General features: G+C 36.3%; 1 protein-coding gene across 1 annotated transcript in view; it reads left to right on the top strand.

Annotated features, from left to right (window-relative positions):
• The window catches only part of GPC4 (glypican 4), a 112,506-nt gene that overhangs the window by 77,243 nt on the left and 18,715 nt on the right, over positions 1-16,548 (top strand). The window contains exon 3 of the mRNA XM_081276855.1: positions 14,589-14,980. Coding sequence (XP_081132981.1) covers positions 14,589-14,980 — 392 coding nt within the window. The remainder of the gene's footprint in view (positions 1-14,588; positions 14,981-16,548) is intronic.

Below are 16,548 nucleotides of genomic sequence, written 5' to 3'. Positions count from 1 at the left end.
GCCTATGAGATAATTCTCCTTTCTAAGGCAAGAAAAATTATTTTTTTAAATACATGTTTCAATAAAAATAAGGCTTATAGGCAATTAACCTTCTGTTTCTAGAAATCATCCCATTGCCCTAGTTTTCCATCAGTCTGCCTTCATTGACCCCATGCCAGTGTTCTGGTATCAGCTCCTGGCATGTTTGATAGTCATTGGATTTGAGAAATATCTCTGAGTTTATTTTTTTTTGGTTTTATACTTTAAATTTTCTATTATTTGCAAATTATCAGGCTACTATACAGTCTACAAATCAGGTTTTAAATTATAAACCATGTATGTGTGTATATATGTTTAGACCTGGGTGAAGTACAAGGAAATGCTTCCTTTGGTAGGCCTCCTACCCCCATAACCCAACAGAATTCTCAGGTTTCTTATGTTCTAAATATGAACCTCTGAGTTTAAGGACTTGCTTAAATGTTTTTCTATATTATAAACTTTCTTAGCATGTTCATAAGCTGTAGACATACAGCCAGAACATGATAGTGACAGAGCTAACTGCTCCCCCTGTTGGCCAGTTCTGGGAATTTGTTTTTGATAGTAGAATTTCTAATTAGCATAGCTGAGTCAGTTGTCTCATGAATATGTTAATCAAATACTTAGTTCAAGAGGGTTAGGAAGAATTGCTTGGTAAAAGGAATAGAAATAGTAGAAGTGAGGCATAATCCATGTTTTGAACCACAGCAAAAGGACTCATCCCAAAATATCTGGGATTTTGTAAGAGTAATTATTTTTTTAAAGTAGCATAATTAAATAAAAAACCTAAATAAGTTATGGTGATTAAAGTTGCTATATTAAAAATGTCTGAAATTTATGATAAAATGATATAACAACTATGAAGAAGTATTATTACTAAATATCTCCCTGAATCAAAACTGTTTCCTAGATATTTTGCATTATAAAAGAAGAAAATAGAGATGTTGTCAGATACTAGTATACTGGAGAAACTTTTAATTTGTCATCAGAGCAAATTTAGCACCTTTGGATGGGTGGCAGAACACAATGGATTGTCAGGCTGGTTCTGCAGTGAACCTTCTGCAACCCGGGGCAATTAACTGGGTCTCAGTTTTTCCATCCATAAAATGAGGGGGTTGAGCTAGATGCTCTCTAAAAACCCTTTCAATTCTAAAAATTCTCTCAATCTTTTAAACATGTAACTAGACCAGCTGCTTTAGTGAAAGGTCTTACAAGATGTTAATTAGCCATCTGTATGGTACCCTCTCTTTTTGCTCTATCGTTTCTTAACCCTCAGCTACTCTCACCAGGTCTTTGAAACCCTCCCATGAGCCTGCAGCTTGTTAACTTGAATAATAGTAGAAATTTTCTGAATTAGCTTAAAACACACATAAAAGAAATAATTGTCTATCCCATCTATCTACATGGGCTCTGTAAACCAGAGTGGTTACCCTTCTCTTAAGCCCTCAAGCCCGCCCCCATTGCCTATCATTTTACAGAGGCAGGGAATGAAGCACTCTTCAGACTTTTAGCTGAATCGTATTTTAATCATTGATTGAATTTTTTTCTGTAGTTCATATTGGCCATTACTTCATTAAGCCAGTAGGAAACCCAGTGTGGGGGCTCAGTGAGTTGAAGGCATTTGAATTCATAGTCCTGTAAAAGTAAGGACCTCAGTGGAAATGAGGTGTCCGCTCACCTTAAAAGACAAAACATGTCCACCTAAGTAAGCTTCATGGTCATCAGCCAAACTAAAATTTGTGGAATTTTCCAGACCCCTGAACTTAAATATGTATTTTTAAGATGTATTATTATCCTTTGCACAGCTATAATTACTGAAGACCATTTGGGAGGTTTTTAGGTTGAAAAATGTCTAAGATGTCCTCAAAATAAGTGTGTCATAGAAATGTATAGCATAACATGGATTGGTTGTTAATCTGTGATTCAGATTTTGTTTATTAAGACTTTTTTGACTTGTTGCTTTATTAAACCTCTGCTTTAGTGTAGTGAGCAGCATTTCACAGGCTGAGTAGTCACCAAAATACAGAGAAAGACATGAGGTTGCCTGGCCTCTCTGCAGATGCAGTGTTCCTTCCAGATCATGCTAATTCTCTTTAATTTAGTTGGAAAGTGCTGCTACTCTTTCCTTTACAATTCTATTTTCATTTCCTTCCATGTGAAAGAGACTAAAAAACAGTATTTTTGCTAATTCTTTTCTTTCTGTGAAACTTGATGAGAATGAGCCACTGCCAGCTTACTTTAATCAAATCAAGAGCTCAGACAACACGCACACATTTCTCTATTGACAAAGGTTTTCTCCCTTTTGAGTTGTTATCTGAAGTGTGACCAATTGTGGCTCTAACATTGGCTGTCTCTCAGATTGAAAGTCCTTGAGCAGCTCCTCTGGAGCCCAAAGTACTTTTACTCTTTGGGTCTCTGCAATTAGCTTGGAGTTTTTCAGAAGTCGTGACATCAGCAAGAAACTGCCGATCTGTTTGCAGGAGAGTAAATACATAGTAGAGTTTCCTCTGAACTGCTTTTATTGACTCTGTTGGTTTGTTGTGCTTTAGACTGGGAGTTTGGGATGTTGTTGATCATCTCTTCCCACCCCTTTCTGTGCATTTTGTCTGTCCTGAAAAAGAAAAGGCTTATTTAATCCACCACTGACTTGAACTGTTTAACCTAGAGAATTTTCCCAAGCCAGTTGCACTTCAGTTCCTTTTCATTTATTGTCCCCACCCATATCTCCATCCTCTTAGCAGAGCAGTTAGAACACTCATAATAAATATGACTCAAACATGCATTTTCAGGCAGCGAATTTGGCTATATGTCTGAATGATTTAGTAATTCTACATCTGGATATGAATCCCAAGGAAAGAAATATCTGCATAGAGATGAGTGTTAACAGCACGGCTATCCCAGCATTATTTATGATAGTTAAAAATTGAAAATAAGCATAAACACCCTGCAGGTATTATACTTTGACCTGCCCTTAAGATGTCATAGAATGTAGTCATTGAAAATAACATTTCTGAAGAATTTTTAATCAATGTTAGCAGTGTTACATGAGAACAGGATATAAATAATATAGCATGATGTCACCCATGTGACAAGATGTTTTTATAAGAAAAAAACAGGAAGGAAATCTGATAAGCTATTGTTGTTCTCTTTCAGTATGGGATTATGGGTAATTTATATCATACTTTTCAGTTTTATTACAAGGAGGGGTATTTTAAAAACTATATTATATTCTGTTTTTAAAAAATATTTGACACCATAATTTATTTTAATTTTTTACTCATTAATTGTACAAATTAATGGGTGTCAAGTAACATTTACATACTTGCATGTGTTGCACCCTAATTGTGTTTACCCCTCTCACCCAGTCTCAATGTCCTTCTCCCTTCTTTCAGGTCATCTTTTTTTGTTTTGTTTTATTTTGTTTCCACATATGAGTGAAAACATGTAATACTTGTCTTTCTGTTTGGCTTGTTTTACTTAATGTGATGTCCTTCAGCTCCATCCATTTTTTTCTACAAATGACAGCGTATTGTTCTTCTTTATGGCTAAATAATACTCTATTGTGCATATATTCCATATTCTCTTTATCCATTTATTTTGACAGATATCTAGGCTGATGCCACATCTTGGTTACTGTGAATAGTGCTGCAGTACACATAGATGTGCAGGTATCTCTTTTGTATGTTGATTTTTATTGCAATTGGGTAGACCCAGGAATAGGATAACTGGATCATATAGTAGTTTGCTTTTAGTCTCTTGAGGAACCTCCATGCTTTTTTCCTTGGTGGCTATACTAATTTACATTCCCACCAGTAATTTATAAGACTTCCTTTTTTTCTACATGTTCATCAATATTTGTTGTTGTTGTTGTTGTTATTTATAGTAACCATTATGACTGAGCTAAGAAGAAGTCATATTGTACCTTTCTCCAGTTTTTACCTTTTCCCTTATTGTGCATTTCTCCAATATTAAAGATATTGAGCATTTTTTTTTTCATATATTTATTGGCCATTTTTACTTCTGTTGAGAAGTGTCTGTTCAGATAATTTGCCCATTTATTGACTGACTGACTTGTTGTTTTGTTGTTTTCATCCTCTGCCAGATGAATAGCTAAGATTTTCTCCCTTTCTGGATGAGCTCAGTGGCACACATATGTAATCCAGGTGACTCAGGAGCCTGAGGCAGGAGGATTGCAAGTTCAAGGCCAGCAATTTAGTGAGACCCTGTCTCAGAAAGTGAAAAGGGCTCTGGCTGTATCTCAGTGGTTGAGCAATCCCCCATACTAGGGAGAAAAAGGACTTTCTCCCATTCCTAAGGCTGTCTCTGCATTCTGGTGATTGTTTCCTTTGCTAAGCAGAAGCTTTAATTTCATGTCATCTCATTTGTTAATTCCTGCTTTATTTTTCTGAGCTATTGGGGTCCTATTTAGGAAATTGTTGCCTGTAGCAATATCTTGGGATGTTTCCCCTATATTTTTTTCTAGATGTTTCACTGTTTCAGGTCTTACATTGAGACTTTTTATAATTTATTATTTCTCCCTTTATTAGGTTTATTTCTACATTTTTGAGGCTATTGTGAATGGGATTGGTTCCCTGATTTTTTTTCTTAGTGAGATCATTATTGGTTATATAGAAAAGCTGTTTATTTGGGGGAACTTTCTACTTCAATGAATTGGCTTATCTGATCAAGAGTCCTGTGGTGCAGTCTTTGGGGTTTTCTAAGAATAGAATTTCATCAGCAGCAAAAAGGAATAATTTGACTTCCTCTTTTCCTATTTGTAGCCTTTTTTTTTCTCTTGCTTAAGTAATCTGGCTAAAATTTCTGTACAATATAGCATAAGAATCATGAGTGTGGCCACCTTGACTTTTTCCTGGTTTTACAGAAAATCATTTTTCCCCATTCAGAATGATATTGGCTATAGGTTTGTTATATGTGGGCTTCATTATGTTGATGTATGATCCTTCTGCACTTAATTTATTCAGGGCTTCAAAATGAAGTGATGTTGAACTTCATCCATCAAAGGTGGTTTCTGCATCGATTAAGATGACTATGATTGTTTTCTCTTGACTCTGTTTATATGCTATACTATATTTATTGATTTATGTATGTCAAACCATTCTTGTATCCATGTAGTAAAACTACCTTGGTCATGATACATGTTCTTTTTAATATACTGTTGAATTCAATTTGCAAATATTTTGTTAAAGATTTTTGCATCTATGTTCATCAGGGATATTGGTCTATAATTTTCTTTTATATTGTGCCATTGTCAGGTTTTAGTGGGTAGTATTAACTTTGTAGAATGAGTTTACAAGGGTTCCTTCTCTATTTTGTGGAATAGTTTCAAAAACTTTGGTATCACTTCTCCTTTAAGAGTAGTAAAGTTCAGCACTGAATCCCTTCAATCCTAGGCTTTTCTTTTTTGGGAGACTTCTTTTACTGCTTCAATTTCATTACCTGTTATTGACCTATTTTGTTTTTTTTATTTACTCTTGACTCTATTTGGATATGTCATGTTTCCAGAAATTTTTTCCATTTCTTCTAGATTTTCCAATTTCATGGCATATAAATGTTCAAAATATTCCCTAATGATTCTTTGAATTTGAGTAGTTATCCATTGTAATTTACATTCATTGTTGGCCTAGGGGTGTATATTATCAGCAGAACACTAGCCTAGCATGCACAAGGTCTTGGGTTGGATTCCAGCACCAGATACACATAATATGCATATACACGCACATGTTCAAGGTTATTTTGAAATATATGTAGTTGTTCTCATCACTTTGTTGATTTTTCTTCTGGTTCTTTTGAGTACTCTGTTTATTTCTTCCAGTTTTATGCTATATCAATAATGTGTGATTCTTTACTGTTTCTCATTTGTGTTTCTGCTCTTCTTTATTTCTATTCTGTGCTCTTTTTTATGTTAATCTTATTTCTTCTTCTGGATTAAGGATTGAGGATTCCCTTAAGTATCTTCTGTAATGGTGACCTAATTGTCATGCATTTCTTTAGTTGATGCTTATCTTGGAAGGTTTTTTCCCCCTTTTGGTACCAGGGATTGAACCCACTGAGCCACATCTCCAACTCTTTTTATGTTTTTTATTTTGAGACATGGTCTCGCTAAGTTGCTTAGGGCCTTGCTAAATTGCTGAGGCTAGTTTTGAGCTTGTGATCCTCCTGCCTCAGCCTCTTCAACCATTGGAATTACAGGCATGTGCCACCACACCAGGTGGAAGTTCTTTCTTTATTTTTCTTGTTTTCTCTCTCTCTCTCTCTCTCTCTCTCTCTCTCTCTCTCTTTTTGATCCTGAAGAATAGTCTTACTGGGTATATTGGTTCCATTTGCTTTCTTTCAGGCCTTGAAGTTCACAATTCCATGCTCTCCTAATCTGTAGAGTTTCTGGTGAGAAATCTGTTGTTATTCTTGTGTGTTTACTTACAAATATGACTTGGTGCTTCTCTTTTGTAGCTTTTAATATTTTTGCTCTATATTATAATTTTTGCAATCTATAATATAATCATAAATTATAGAGGTTCTTTTTATGGTTATTTCTACTTGGGGTTCTGTGTATGTGTACCAGGGATTGAGCCCAGGGCCTCATGCATGCTAGGCAAGCACTCTAGCACTAAGCTATATCCCCAGCACCTATTTCCCAAGAGTTGGGATATTTTCTGCCATTATTTCACTTCATAGATTTTCTGTATCCTCATTATGTAGTTCTTTTGCCAAATATTTGGACACTTGATCTTTTAATAATGTTTCAGAGATTTTCTGTATTCTGTTCATTCATTTTTATTTTTTCTTTGTTGTGTTCTGAATGTGGTGATTCATCAACTTTATTTTCAAGCCTGATTCTTTCTTCTACTTGATCTAGTATATTGTGAGGTTTTCAACTGAGTTTTTAATCTGATTTACTGAGCTTTTCATTTCTAAGACTTTTTTCTCCCCCAAATCTCTCTTTATTAAAGTGCTCATTCATATCTTGCATTATCCTCCTGAATTCATTTAGTAGTTTATTTGTATTTTCTTATATTTTATCATGCTTTATAAAAATCATTATTTTGGTTTTTTTTTTCCTAGCATTTCTTCCTTTTAATATCTTTGTCATCCATGTATTAGAGACTTAGGAACTTTAGGAGGTGTCGGAGTACCTGTTTTTTTTTTTTTTTTCATACTTCTTGTGTGTCTGTGTTGTAATTTGCATGTGTTGGGATGTATGTCTCTTCCACTTTTATGTGAATGACTTCTTAGTAAAGTTTTTTTGATGTGTCCTGGGGTATCAGTTTGTTGTGTTGTATTGACTTTATCATAAACTTCTTTGGCTGTGATTGGTGAGTTTTGATATACTGTGTTAGAGCTTGAGGGACTCTCTTTCTCTGTAGTTCTTGCGAGAATGGGCTTCCTCTGGTGGTTTAGGCAGGAATGGTATAGATAGTAGGGTACATGGGGTACACACTCTGTGATTATTGCTACAATGGGAATGGAAGCCCCTATCATATGTTGGGGGTTTCCTGGGCTCTGTTGTTATTGGTTCTATTACTTGAAAGCAAGTCTGCTACTAGCTGGTTCAATTGTGGTGATGGGTATGTCCAAAGGAATTGAAATCAACATATTTAAAAGATACTTACCTTCTAGTGTTTATTGCTGTATTGTTCACAGTAGCCAGAATATGGAATCAAACTAAATGTCTGTCAACAGAAGAATTGTTAAAGAAAGTGTTAGTGTGTGTGTATGTGTGTGTGTGTGTGTGTGAGAGAGAGTGATTTACATATATACATCACAGCTATGGAAGTCCTTAAGTAAATTGCTTAGTTGGTGACGGAAGTGACCTTCATAAAATGGAATGATGCCCAGCAGAAGTACTGAGTACACAGTACTAAGCCTGTGTCCCTGGCCATGTTAGCCAAAGATAGGAGCTGGGAGATACAAACATTGTACTTTCCCCTTAGAGCTGAGGCACTCAAAATGTTTTCAAGGAATAAAATTAACCTTGGAAAAGAAGGGTGATCCTACTTTTGCAAGATCTCCTAGCATACTTTGATATGCGAACAATCCCTAATGAGGGCCACAGCTGGCAATTGGCCTGTCAACCTAGGAGCAACCTATTAATTTTCTCTCCACTGATAAACATTAGTTGACTCTGTGACCTTTTGGCACACCATACTTTATCAGGCACTCTTGAGGAGTGAGATTATGCCATGATAGAGGAAAGTGCTTGTTAAAAGCTTTCACACACTCCCAAAAATGCAAGTCAGAAGAGGAGATTATAAACCAAAGTTTCAGTTTCTTAGTAAAATGCTTTCTGATTCTTCTTTCCCCTTTACTTTTGTAGATGCCTGTATTAGCTGTTCTTCATTAGATATTTGATATTGGGTGAAAGAATAGCTGAGTATAACTCCCTTTTATTAACGGTTTAAAAAGTATGATTTGTAGCATTTACAAAGAGGCTTCTTTTCTTAGGAATTTTGTTGATATGGTGACTTAATGTTTACATGCCACTCCAGGGCTATGAAAAACAGCATTTATAGTAAAGGGGAAATTAATCCTTGTATGTAAAAGGCAACTTCCTAATAATGTAAATACAAGGTGGTAGTTAATAGCACCAAGCAAATGGATTGAATAGAAAAGGTTTCCAGTCTCTAAGGTCACAGGTTGATTCTAGAATACATTCTAGCTCGTTAATCAATGGCTAGCCAATTGTTTATAAAAAAGTAACTAATGGCATTTAATAGCAGAACTGGAGGTCCTTTGACCTTTTTGAAGAATTTTGAATGTTTATTTGATGCAAGACAAGTGGCTGCCGATGGAAGTTCCAGAAGTACACGATGTTCTTCTTCTTTTTTAAAAGACAGGATATTTACATAGAAAAAATTTGTATGGAAAAGTTTTGTCTTTTCACTCTAGTTTTTCCCATGTTAAATCAGTACTGCTTCTACTAAGAATAATTACATTTTAAAGCTAGAAAATACTTAACAGTCCTCTAACTCAGTCTTTGTATCTAGCAGTCTTTTGACAAACAAGGTAATATGCAAATGTAATACATTGAAGGAGGGGGTGAGAATTGATCTGATGGCTACTTCTTGATTTTTACATGTGTATGCTGTGTATGGTGTTCTTTCTTTTAATGTAATGTAAGCTGTCTTTCCAGAATTGAGGTTTGTCCATTCCTTATTTTTCACTCAGTAGTTGTTCCCACCCTCTTAGATGTCTGGGACACTTCACAGGCTTGGAAGGTAGAGCCATTAAACATTTCCTTTGGGATAAACAGCTCTCAGTTTTATAAGGCCTTGGGTCTCCTCAGCAGACCTCCAGCAGCTTTGAGCTTCATTTATTTCCCCTGATGGATTATGTTTGACTCTACTAGGAAAGATAAAAACCAGTCTTAAAAGATTATTTTTAAAAATGATTGTTCCTATAAAGAAATTCAAAGGGTTGCAACACATTATTTCCTGTACTTCTAGAAGTGTTTGCATATTGAACATCTACTTCATGCCAGGCATTAGTTAATATCCCTATTTTGTGGATAGGGCAGTAGAGACTCAGAGAAGTTTGTCCTTTTACCCAACTGTGGTCACACAGCTCCAAGTAAGAATCTTGTGCTTTCCCCACTGTGTCATGCTGCTTCAGATTCACAGCATGTTATTGTGCTTATTTCCTTTCTAGTGTTAAGTGACCATTCATGAGCTCAAGGAATGGCAGCTGCTTGATCTTCAGAACACATATACTTATGCCTCCAAACTGAAAATTGAAGAGTGAATAAATCCTGATCACAGGCACTATCTCTCAAATGCTCGTTAAACACCTCCTTCTTGACTTACTTTCACTTAAATCAGACTCTTTGAGCAGCATTTTTTTTTTCATGAATACACTCAACAGCTGCAAGGGAGATCTAACTTCCAATTAGCTTGGCTTCTGAAATGTGTGTTACTCTGGTTTACACTATTCTTGGCTGGTTCTCTTATCCACCATATACATTATAATTGGTTTCAGGCATAATGATTATGAAGGAAGATTGCTAGGTGTCTTGGACTAGGCAGCTTTTATTTAGCAGTTAGAATGTAATGCAGGGTGCGAATGGAGATGAGCAACACTGCGGTTGAGGAAGTGGCTATTGATGGCTGTGCACCAGGACCTGAACATCTAATTCATGGTCCATTCACTATAGAAGGAAATATCATGGAAAGAAAAGGGGTGAGGGAGCAAGGATATGAAAGTATTATGCAAGAACATATGGGAACTGCTAATTTAATTGAAAGGAAAGATATATTTTTTCTTTTCTCTAATAAGAAATTATTAAACTCTGACATTGTACCTAATCAATATGGATTTTATAATTTAAATTATGTGTGCCATCCATGTGAGGTATCCTTTCAGACAGAAAGTATAGGCCAAAAAGCCCCATTTAACAGTGCTAGTGAAAATAAGTCTAAGGAAAAATGAGTTTGAGTCTTTTGGATCCCATCATTTTTGTTCTGTTGACTCTCATAGGCAAAAGAGATGAATATTTAAGAACTTTCTACATGAAATAAAGGATTAAGAAAAAAATTTTTTTGGGGGATGCTGGGAATTGAACCTAGTGCCTTGTACATGTAAGAAAAGCATTCTACCAGCTGAGCTATATCCCTAGCCCAAGGATTAAGAATTTTATAGATGTTTTTAAAATCTCTGGTGCACTCATAAACCATATGTGGAAAGTGGTGGTATAGTAAAGGTGAATTGGATGGGGGAAATTTGTCTTTCTAGAAACTTTCATTGTAGTCTGATTGGGCAGAAGGAAGGTTGAGATGCATGGTTAAACTGTATGCTTTGATTTGAGCCCATAATATCCACTCAGTACATACTTGTCAAATTGCATAGCCATTTAGAGAGATTAAATTGTGAGGTTTTAGTTTGTTATATCAGTTTTATAGAATTTCTCAAGCATTTATTAACCACATGTCCATTCAAATGGTTTTTATATTTGTAACTTATATGTCCACATTAAAGACTCTTTTAAAATGTGAAGGAAAGGAAATAAAATTTCAGAATGATGAAATGAATTAGGATTTAGTATGCAGATAGCACCAAGCTGCTTTTTAAAGTACAAACTAACTTAAATTCACATACTCTTAAGATTTTCCCAGATAGACTGTGAGTTGTGAGAACAAGTGTAAACTCCATGGTGGTGTTCATATTAGCTTCAAATCAGTCTCCTCTACATGGAATCATTTCTCTTATACTGTGAGTAGCTATATTTTATGTAGCTATATCAACTGCTAAACTCCTGACCTGTACAAGGAACTGTAAGAATGTTTTACTTTTTCCATAGAACGTTCAGTGTCTTCATGCTTGTTTGGCCTGCAGCATTTTGAAACCTAAAGGGGATGAACTTTGACATTTTTAGAAGTTCTAAATTAAAGCTAAGCTAGATGTGCCATTCTGTATGTTTCTCCCTCAATTAAAAAAAAAAAGCCATGACTGTAGGTGCCATTCATTAAAAATGTAAGAAAGTATTAAGAAAGATTCATTAAATGAATTTGAAGGGAGAAGCCAAAAAATTCGTAACACCCAGTTTTTCTGATGTGTACCAATTTTATGAGCAATATAATGAAAATGTAATACAGGGGAAAACCTGTGATTGCTGTTGGAACTCGCTCTTTTAGGTCATGCAGCGTTAACAGTGTGGCGTTAACACAAGGCTTGCATATTGTTCTCAATGGCCAGGCTTTATTTTTCCAATATGTGAGTGCTATATATGCAACACACTGGATGTGTCACAACACAACCCACATGCTCCGTTAGTTTCCTGATTGGCAGACAACACTTAGCATGGAAGCTGGTGATTCAAGCACAGTATGAGACATAGATCAGATGACATTTAAGGTTCCTTCTCATCCACAGACTGCCCAACTTTGAATTGTAGAAAAGTGCTGCATGCATTTAATCATTCACATTAATACTTAGTTAAGAGGGTCCCATGTAAGAAAATTTGTCCCCAAGACACCATAAAAATAACATCTAAGGCTGTAGCAATTTTTTTAGGTGCAATTTATTCGAAAGACTTTTCGCCTTGATTAAAACAGTACTGCTTGTCCCAAATGCTCTACAGTCAACACAGTAGTTGCTGAGCAGCTGGTGATTGCTAGTGAGAAATGAAATGGGAGAAGTTTTATCAGGTAGAACAGTTGTTCTCCAACCTCAGGCTACAGCAGAATCACACAAGGCTAGATCCAACCCCAGGGTTTCTGATGCAGTAAGACTAGGGTGGAACCAAGAATCTGTATTTTTAACAAGTATCTAGCTGATTCTGATGCAGTGCTGGTCCCTGGCTCGTGCTTTGAAAACTCTGCAGGATTTTGGAGAGAATAAAAGGATAGTTGACTACTTACAGGGTTCCTGCAATGGTTAGTTTTGGTTGTCAAGTGAATTGAGGGATGCCTAGAGAATTGATAAAGCACACATCGTGGTGTGTCTGTGAAAGTGTTTCCAGAGAAGATTGGTATTTGGGTCAGTGAGCTGAGTGGTGGAAGCCATGTTCTGAATGCCAGCAGCACCAACAAATAGTCTGGGCCCAGATGAAACAAAAAACATGGAAGAAGCAGGGAAGCCAGCTCTTGGTACTGCTTACACTTGACCCTTCTTGTGCTGCTGTGGCATCAGACTCTAGGTTCTTTAGCTTTTGAATTCAGACATGCACCAGCGACACTCCTGGGGACTTTCAGGCCTTTGTCCCAGGACTGGGGCAGTATCATTGACCCCTCTCTCATTTTCAGGCTTCTGGCATTTTGGACTTAGCAGTTATCAGATTCTGAGGCTCGCCAGCCCATATGTGGCCATCATGGGGCTTCTTAGCCTCTGTGATTGTGTGGGCCTTAGGAGAACCCTGACTCATGTAGTTCCTCTAGCTCTTTTTTTCTTTTTCATTTTCTGCCCTCTCACTTGAAAGAAGAGAGCTTTGGTAAAAATGCCAATGGGGATGGGTTGACCTGCCTGTTTGTTTACTCTGCAGAGAGAATCCAAGCCTAGGAAATAAAAGACCAGCAATAGTAGAAAGAAAAACTAGATGAAAGGAGGAGAGAGCTCCCCCAAAGCCAAACAAACAAGCATATTCAAAATTTGAAAATCTAGCACTAGAAAGAACTATGGACTTTATCCCTAAGTCTCAAGGAAACATGAAGTGATGAGTTAGGGGCTTGAGAGACATAGGTAGAGAATCTCTTGGCACGAAAGGGTTAGTCACACACACTTCTATCTTTTTCCAAAAGGCTTTAGGTTACTCAGTTCAGGTTTTGTAAAAATGTATTTGGAGTTAGTTGTCAGTCTCTGGTTTGTCCACCCAGCGTGAGAAGAGAATGGTTTTGTAGCTCTATTGTATTTTGATAAGCTTGCCAATGTTCTTGCTTTGAAGTATGTGGCATATTTTCTTTCTGCTCCATGTTCACTTAGAGACACTTTCTTATTTGATGTGGTCCTTATATTTTGCTCTGGTATTTATTATATTTCCTGCTTATAAACTTGATATCATGAGGTGTTTATTTTTATACCAGGCAAAAGATTCTTTAAGAATGATTAATGTTACAGATACTCTGTTAGCTCCTCTTTTTCATTGAACTTCCTGAGAAAAGCTCCAAGAGGAGAAAACCAATTCATCATTTGTACTTGAGAGATTAAAATTTTTAACACTTAGTCCATGGCTGTGTGGTGGCCAAAATATAAATCTGAAATAACTAGGTATTCCCGTTTGTATTTTTTCGGTTATTTTTCCATGTCCTCTTATAAAAGCTATGCTTAAAGTCCATTATGTATTTATATTTATTTTTTATGTGGTGCTGAGGATAAAGCCCATTGCTTCTCATGTGCTAGGCAAGTGCTCTACTGCTGAGCTACAACTCCAGCCTTGCATTTATATTCTTATTGTCTATGTCTCTTTCTTTTTTTCTTTCACATACAAAGGACACTGTATGAATCTTTTAGGAGCCCAAGATTAATTTATATTAATATCACAGAGGACCCAAGAACTTACTTTCAGAACCCTTCTGTGCTTGCTTCTAGGGCTATTTCATAATGTTTCTTAGCCTCAAGAATTTCTTACTACATAGATATGTAAGGAGAAGAAATGAAAAACCTCACACCCAAGTAAAACAACTTTTGAGAATGCCTATCCAGCTCTTAGGTTACAATTAGGGGTTAGATTCATGCTGTTGAAAGTTCCTCAAAACTTGATATTTTAGACATTTGTTTATTTTTGTTCAGTTTTTCATTCAGAAAGAGAATGTGTGTATATTATACTGACTCTTGAGTAGTTGCTGCTTTAAAATTTCATATTTTTAATTAAATTTCATATTTTCCATCTCTTAAAGGTAAACACATGTGTAAGTGACTTTGTGACATAGGTTTTTTTTTTTTCACTGACAAGTGATTGGAATTGATAAATTCCCCAGAAAGCATTCACTCTGTATACAAACATGTTTTCCAGTTTAATTTCTTGACGCTTTTCAGTTTTCAAATTTATCTACAAAACATTTTGTTCTTTAATTACTAAAAAAAAAAAAAAAAACCTTCTTCCCTTCTCTCATTTTTTGTTTTGTTTTTAGAATTCTTCAAAGAACTACTTGAAAATGCAGAGAAATCCCTGAATGATATGTTTGTGAAGACATATGGCCGCTTGTACATGCAAAATTCAGAAGTATTTAAAGAGCTCTTCAAGGAGTTGAAGCACTACTATGTGGTAGGAAATGTGAACCTGGAAGAAATGCTTAATGACTTCTGGGCTCGCCTCCTTGAACGGATGTTCCGCCTGGTGAACTCCCAGTACCACTTCACAGATGAGTATCTGGAATGTGTGAGCAAGTATACTGAGCAGCTCAAGCCCTTTGGAGATGTCCCTCGGAAATTGAAGCTACAAGTTACTCGTGCATTTGTGGCAGCCCGTACTTTTGCTCAAGGCTTAGCAGTTGCAAGAGATGTAGTGGGCAAAGTCTCCGTGGTAAGTGCTGTTTGCATTCTATGTGTGTGTTTTTGTTTTGTTTCATTTTAAAAGCAAGTTTGGGAAAGGTACAGAAATGAATCACTAGAATTCCATTGGCTCAAAAAGTCTTCTCTCTCTATCTCTTGCCTCCTCTTCTCTCACACTTTGTTCTCATACTTGTGCTTTTTATAGTTGCTAAACAAAACCATGATGAACATCTTCATATATCATTATTCTTTTCTGTGGTTTCCTTAGCAACCATTCTTAGAAGTAGGATATGTATTTGCTCTGGAATCTTAACTTCAAAAATGAGCTTAATAACCTCCATACTCTTCAGTTCTTATTATTCCACTCCCCATCTTGGAAAAGAAACTTATACACACAGGTTCCACATTTGGTTATTTTGAGTGACTATGTTGGAACCTACTAGTTATAGTCTAGAAAGTCATTTATAACCAACCCATGAGCCCATGCTCCCTTATTATAAGTTATACTCAGAGCCTTTTAGAAGACAGAGCTTTCCATGATAATTAATGTGGGCCCCATTGCTCTTGACCATGACATTATTTATAGGATTACCATTACAGGAAATAAAATTGTAGTGTGTAAGCAGGATGATGAAATGAACCTGATTCCTCAATTGTACATTAAGCAAATTGGACTAGATCAGTGTTTTTTTTCAGATTATGGTCCTTGGGGCCAGCTTGGAAGGTGCTTCTAGGCTTCCACAAAGATAAAGGGATCTGCTGTTTTTTTTAGTGGGTGAGACTATGCATTTGTGCCTTTACCTCCCTAGTTTCACCAGAGAAGCTTTGCTTTTTTTGCTTTTATGCAATAGGGTTTTGAGCAAGATTTCAAAGGGGAAAAGGTTCTATTGCTATTTCCCCATTCCTTCCTCAATGAAGCTTGTTGTTGTTGTTATTATTGCTGCTGTTTTGTGTGTGGTGCTGGCAATGGATCCCAAGATCTTGCATATGCTAGGCAAGCACTCTACCACTGAGCTATATTCCCATCCCCTGAAAAATTTTTGCAAAGCCATTCCACCACTCCCCTTCCATGACCCCAATACCAGGGAAGAAACAGATATACTGGGGCAAAGTTATGTTTGCAAGACTGATGTTAGTGTTACCTTTAGGCTCTCAAAGGAAAAGCCAAAGTGTAGGTCATTGCTAAAGAGCCTATACACACAGGATAGCAGCCTCCAATTAGGCCATTTGGTTGTTTTAAGGACTGGTCAACAGAAACACTGGACACTGAAATAGTCACCTGACTCCCTATCAGAGAGTTCATCTATAGTTAATGTGACCATATAATATAGTGTCCAAACTTGGACATGTATTGTCTAAACCAGGAGGTGCTTATTGCTAATAACTATATATAGGCAACAGGTGTCACTATTAATAAGCAATGAGGACTGCCCAGGACGTACAGTCATCCCAGTTAAAGAGGAAGATTTTATTTAGCAGAATGAAGAAAATGATTCTAAAGGATAATGTGTTATGAAAAACAGTTGCTTATAGGATTTTTCACATTAGAATTGGATAATAATAAGGATTAGTTAATTGATTGCATTACATTATTGTTTT

This window comes from Spermophilus citellus (genome assembly GCF_964194105.1).
Source record: "Spermophilus citellus genome assembly, chromosome: X".
Lineage (NCBI taxonomy): Eukaryota > Metazoa > Chordata > Mammalia > Rodentia > Sciuridae > Spermophilus > Spermophilus citellus.
This window is presented reverse-complemented; position numbering and strand designations above follow the sequence as displayed.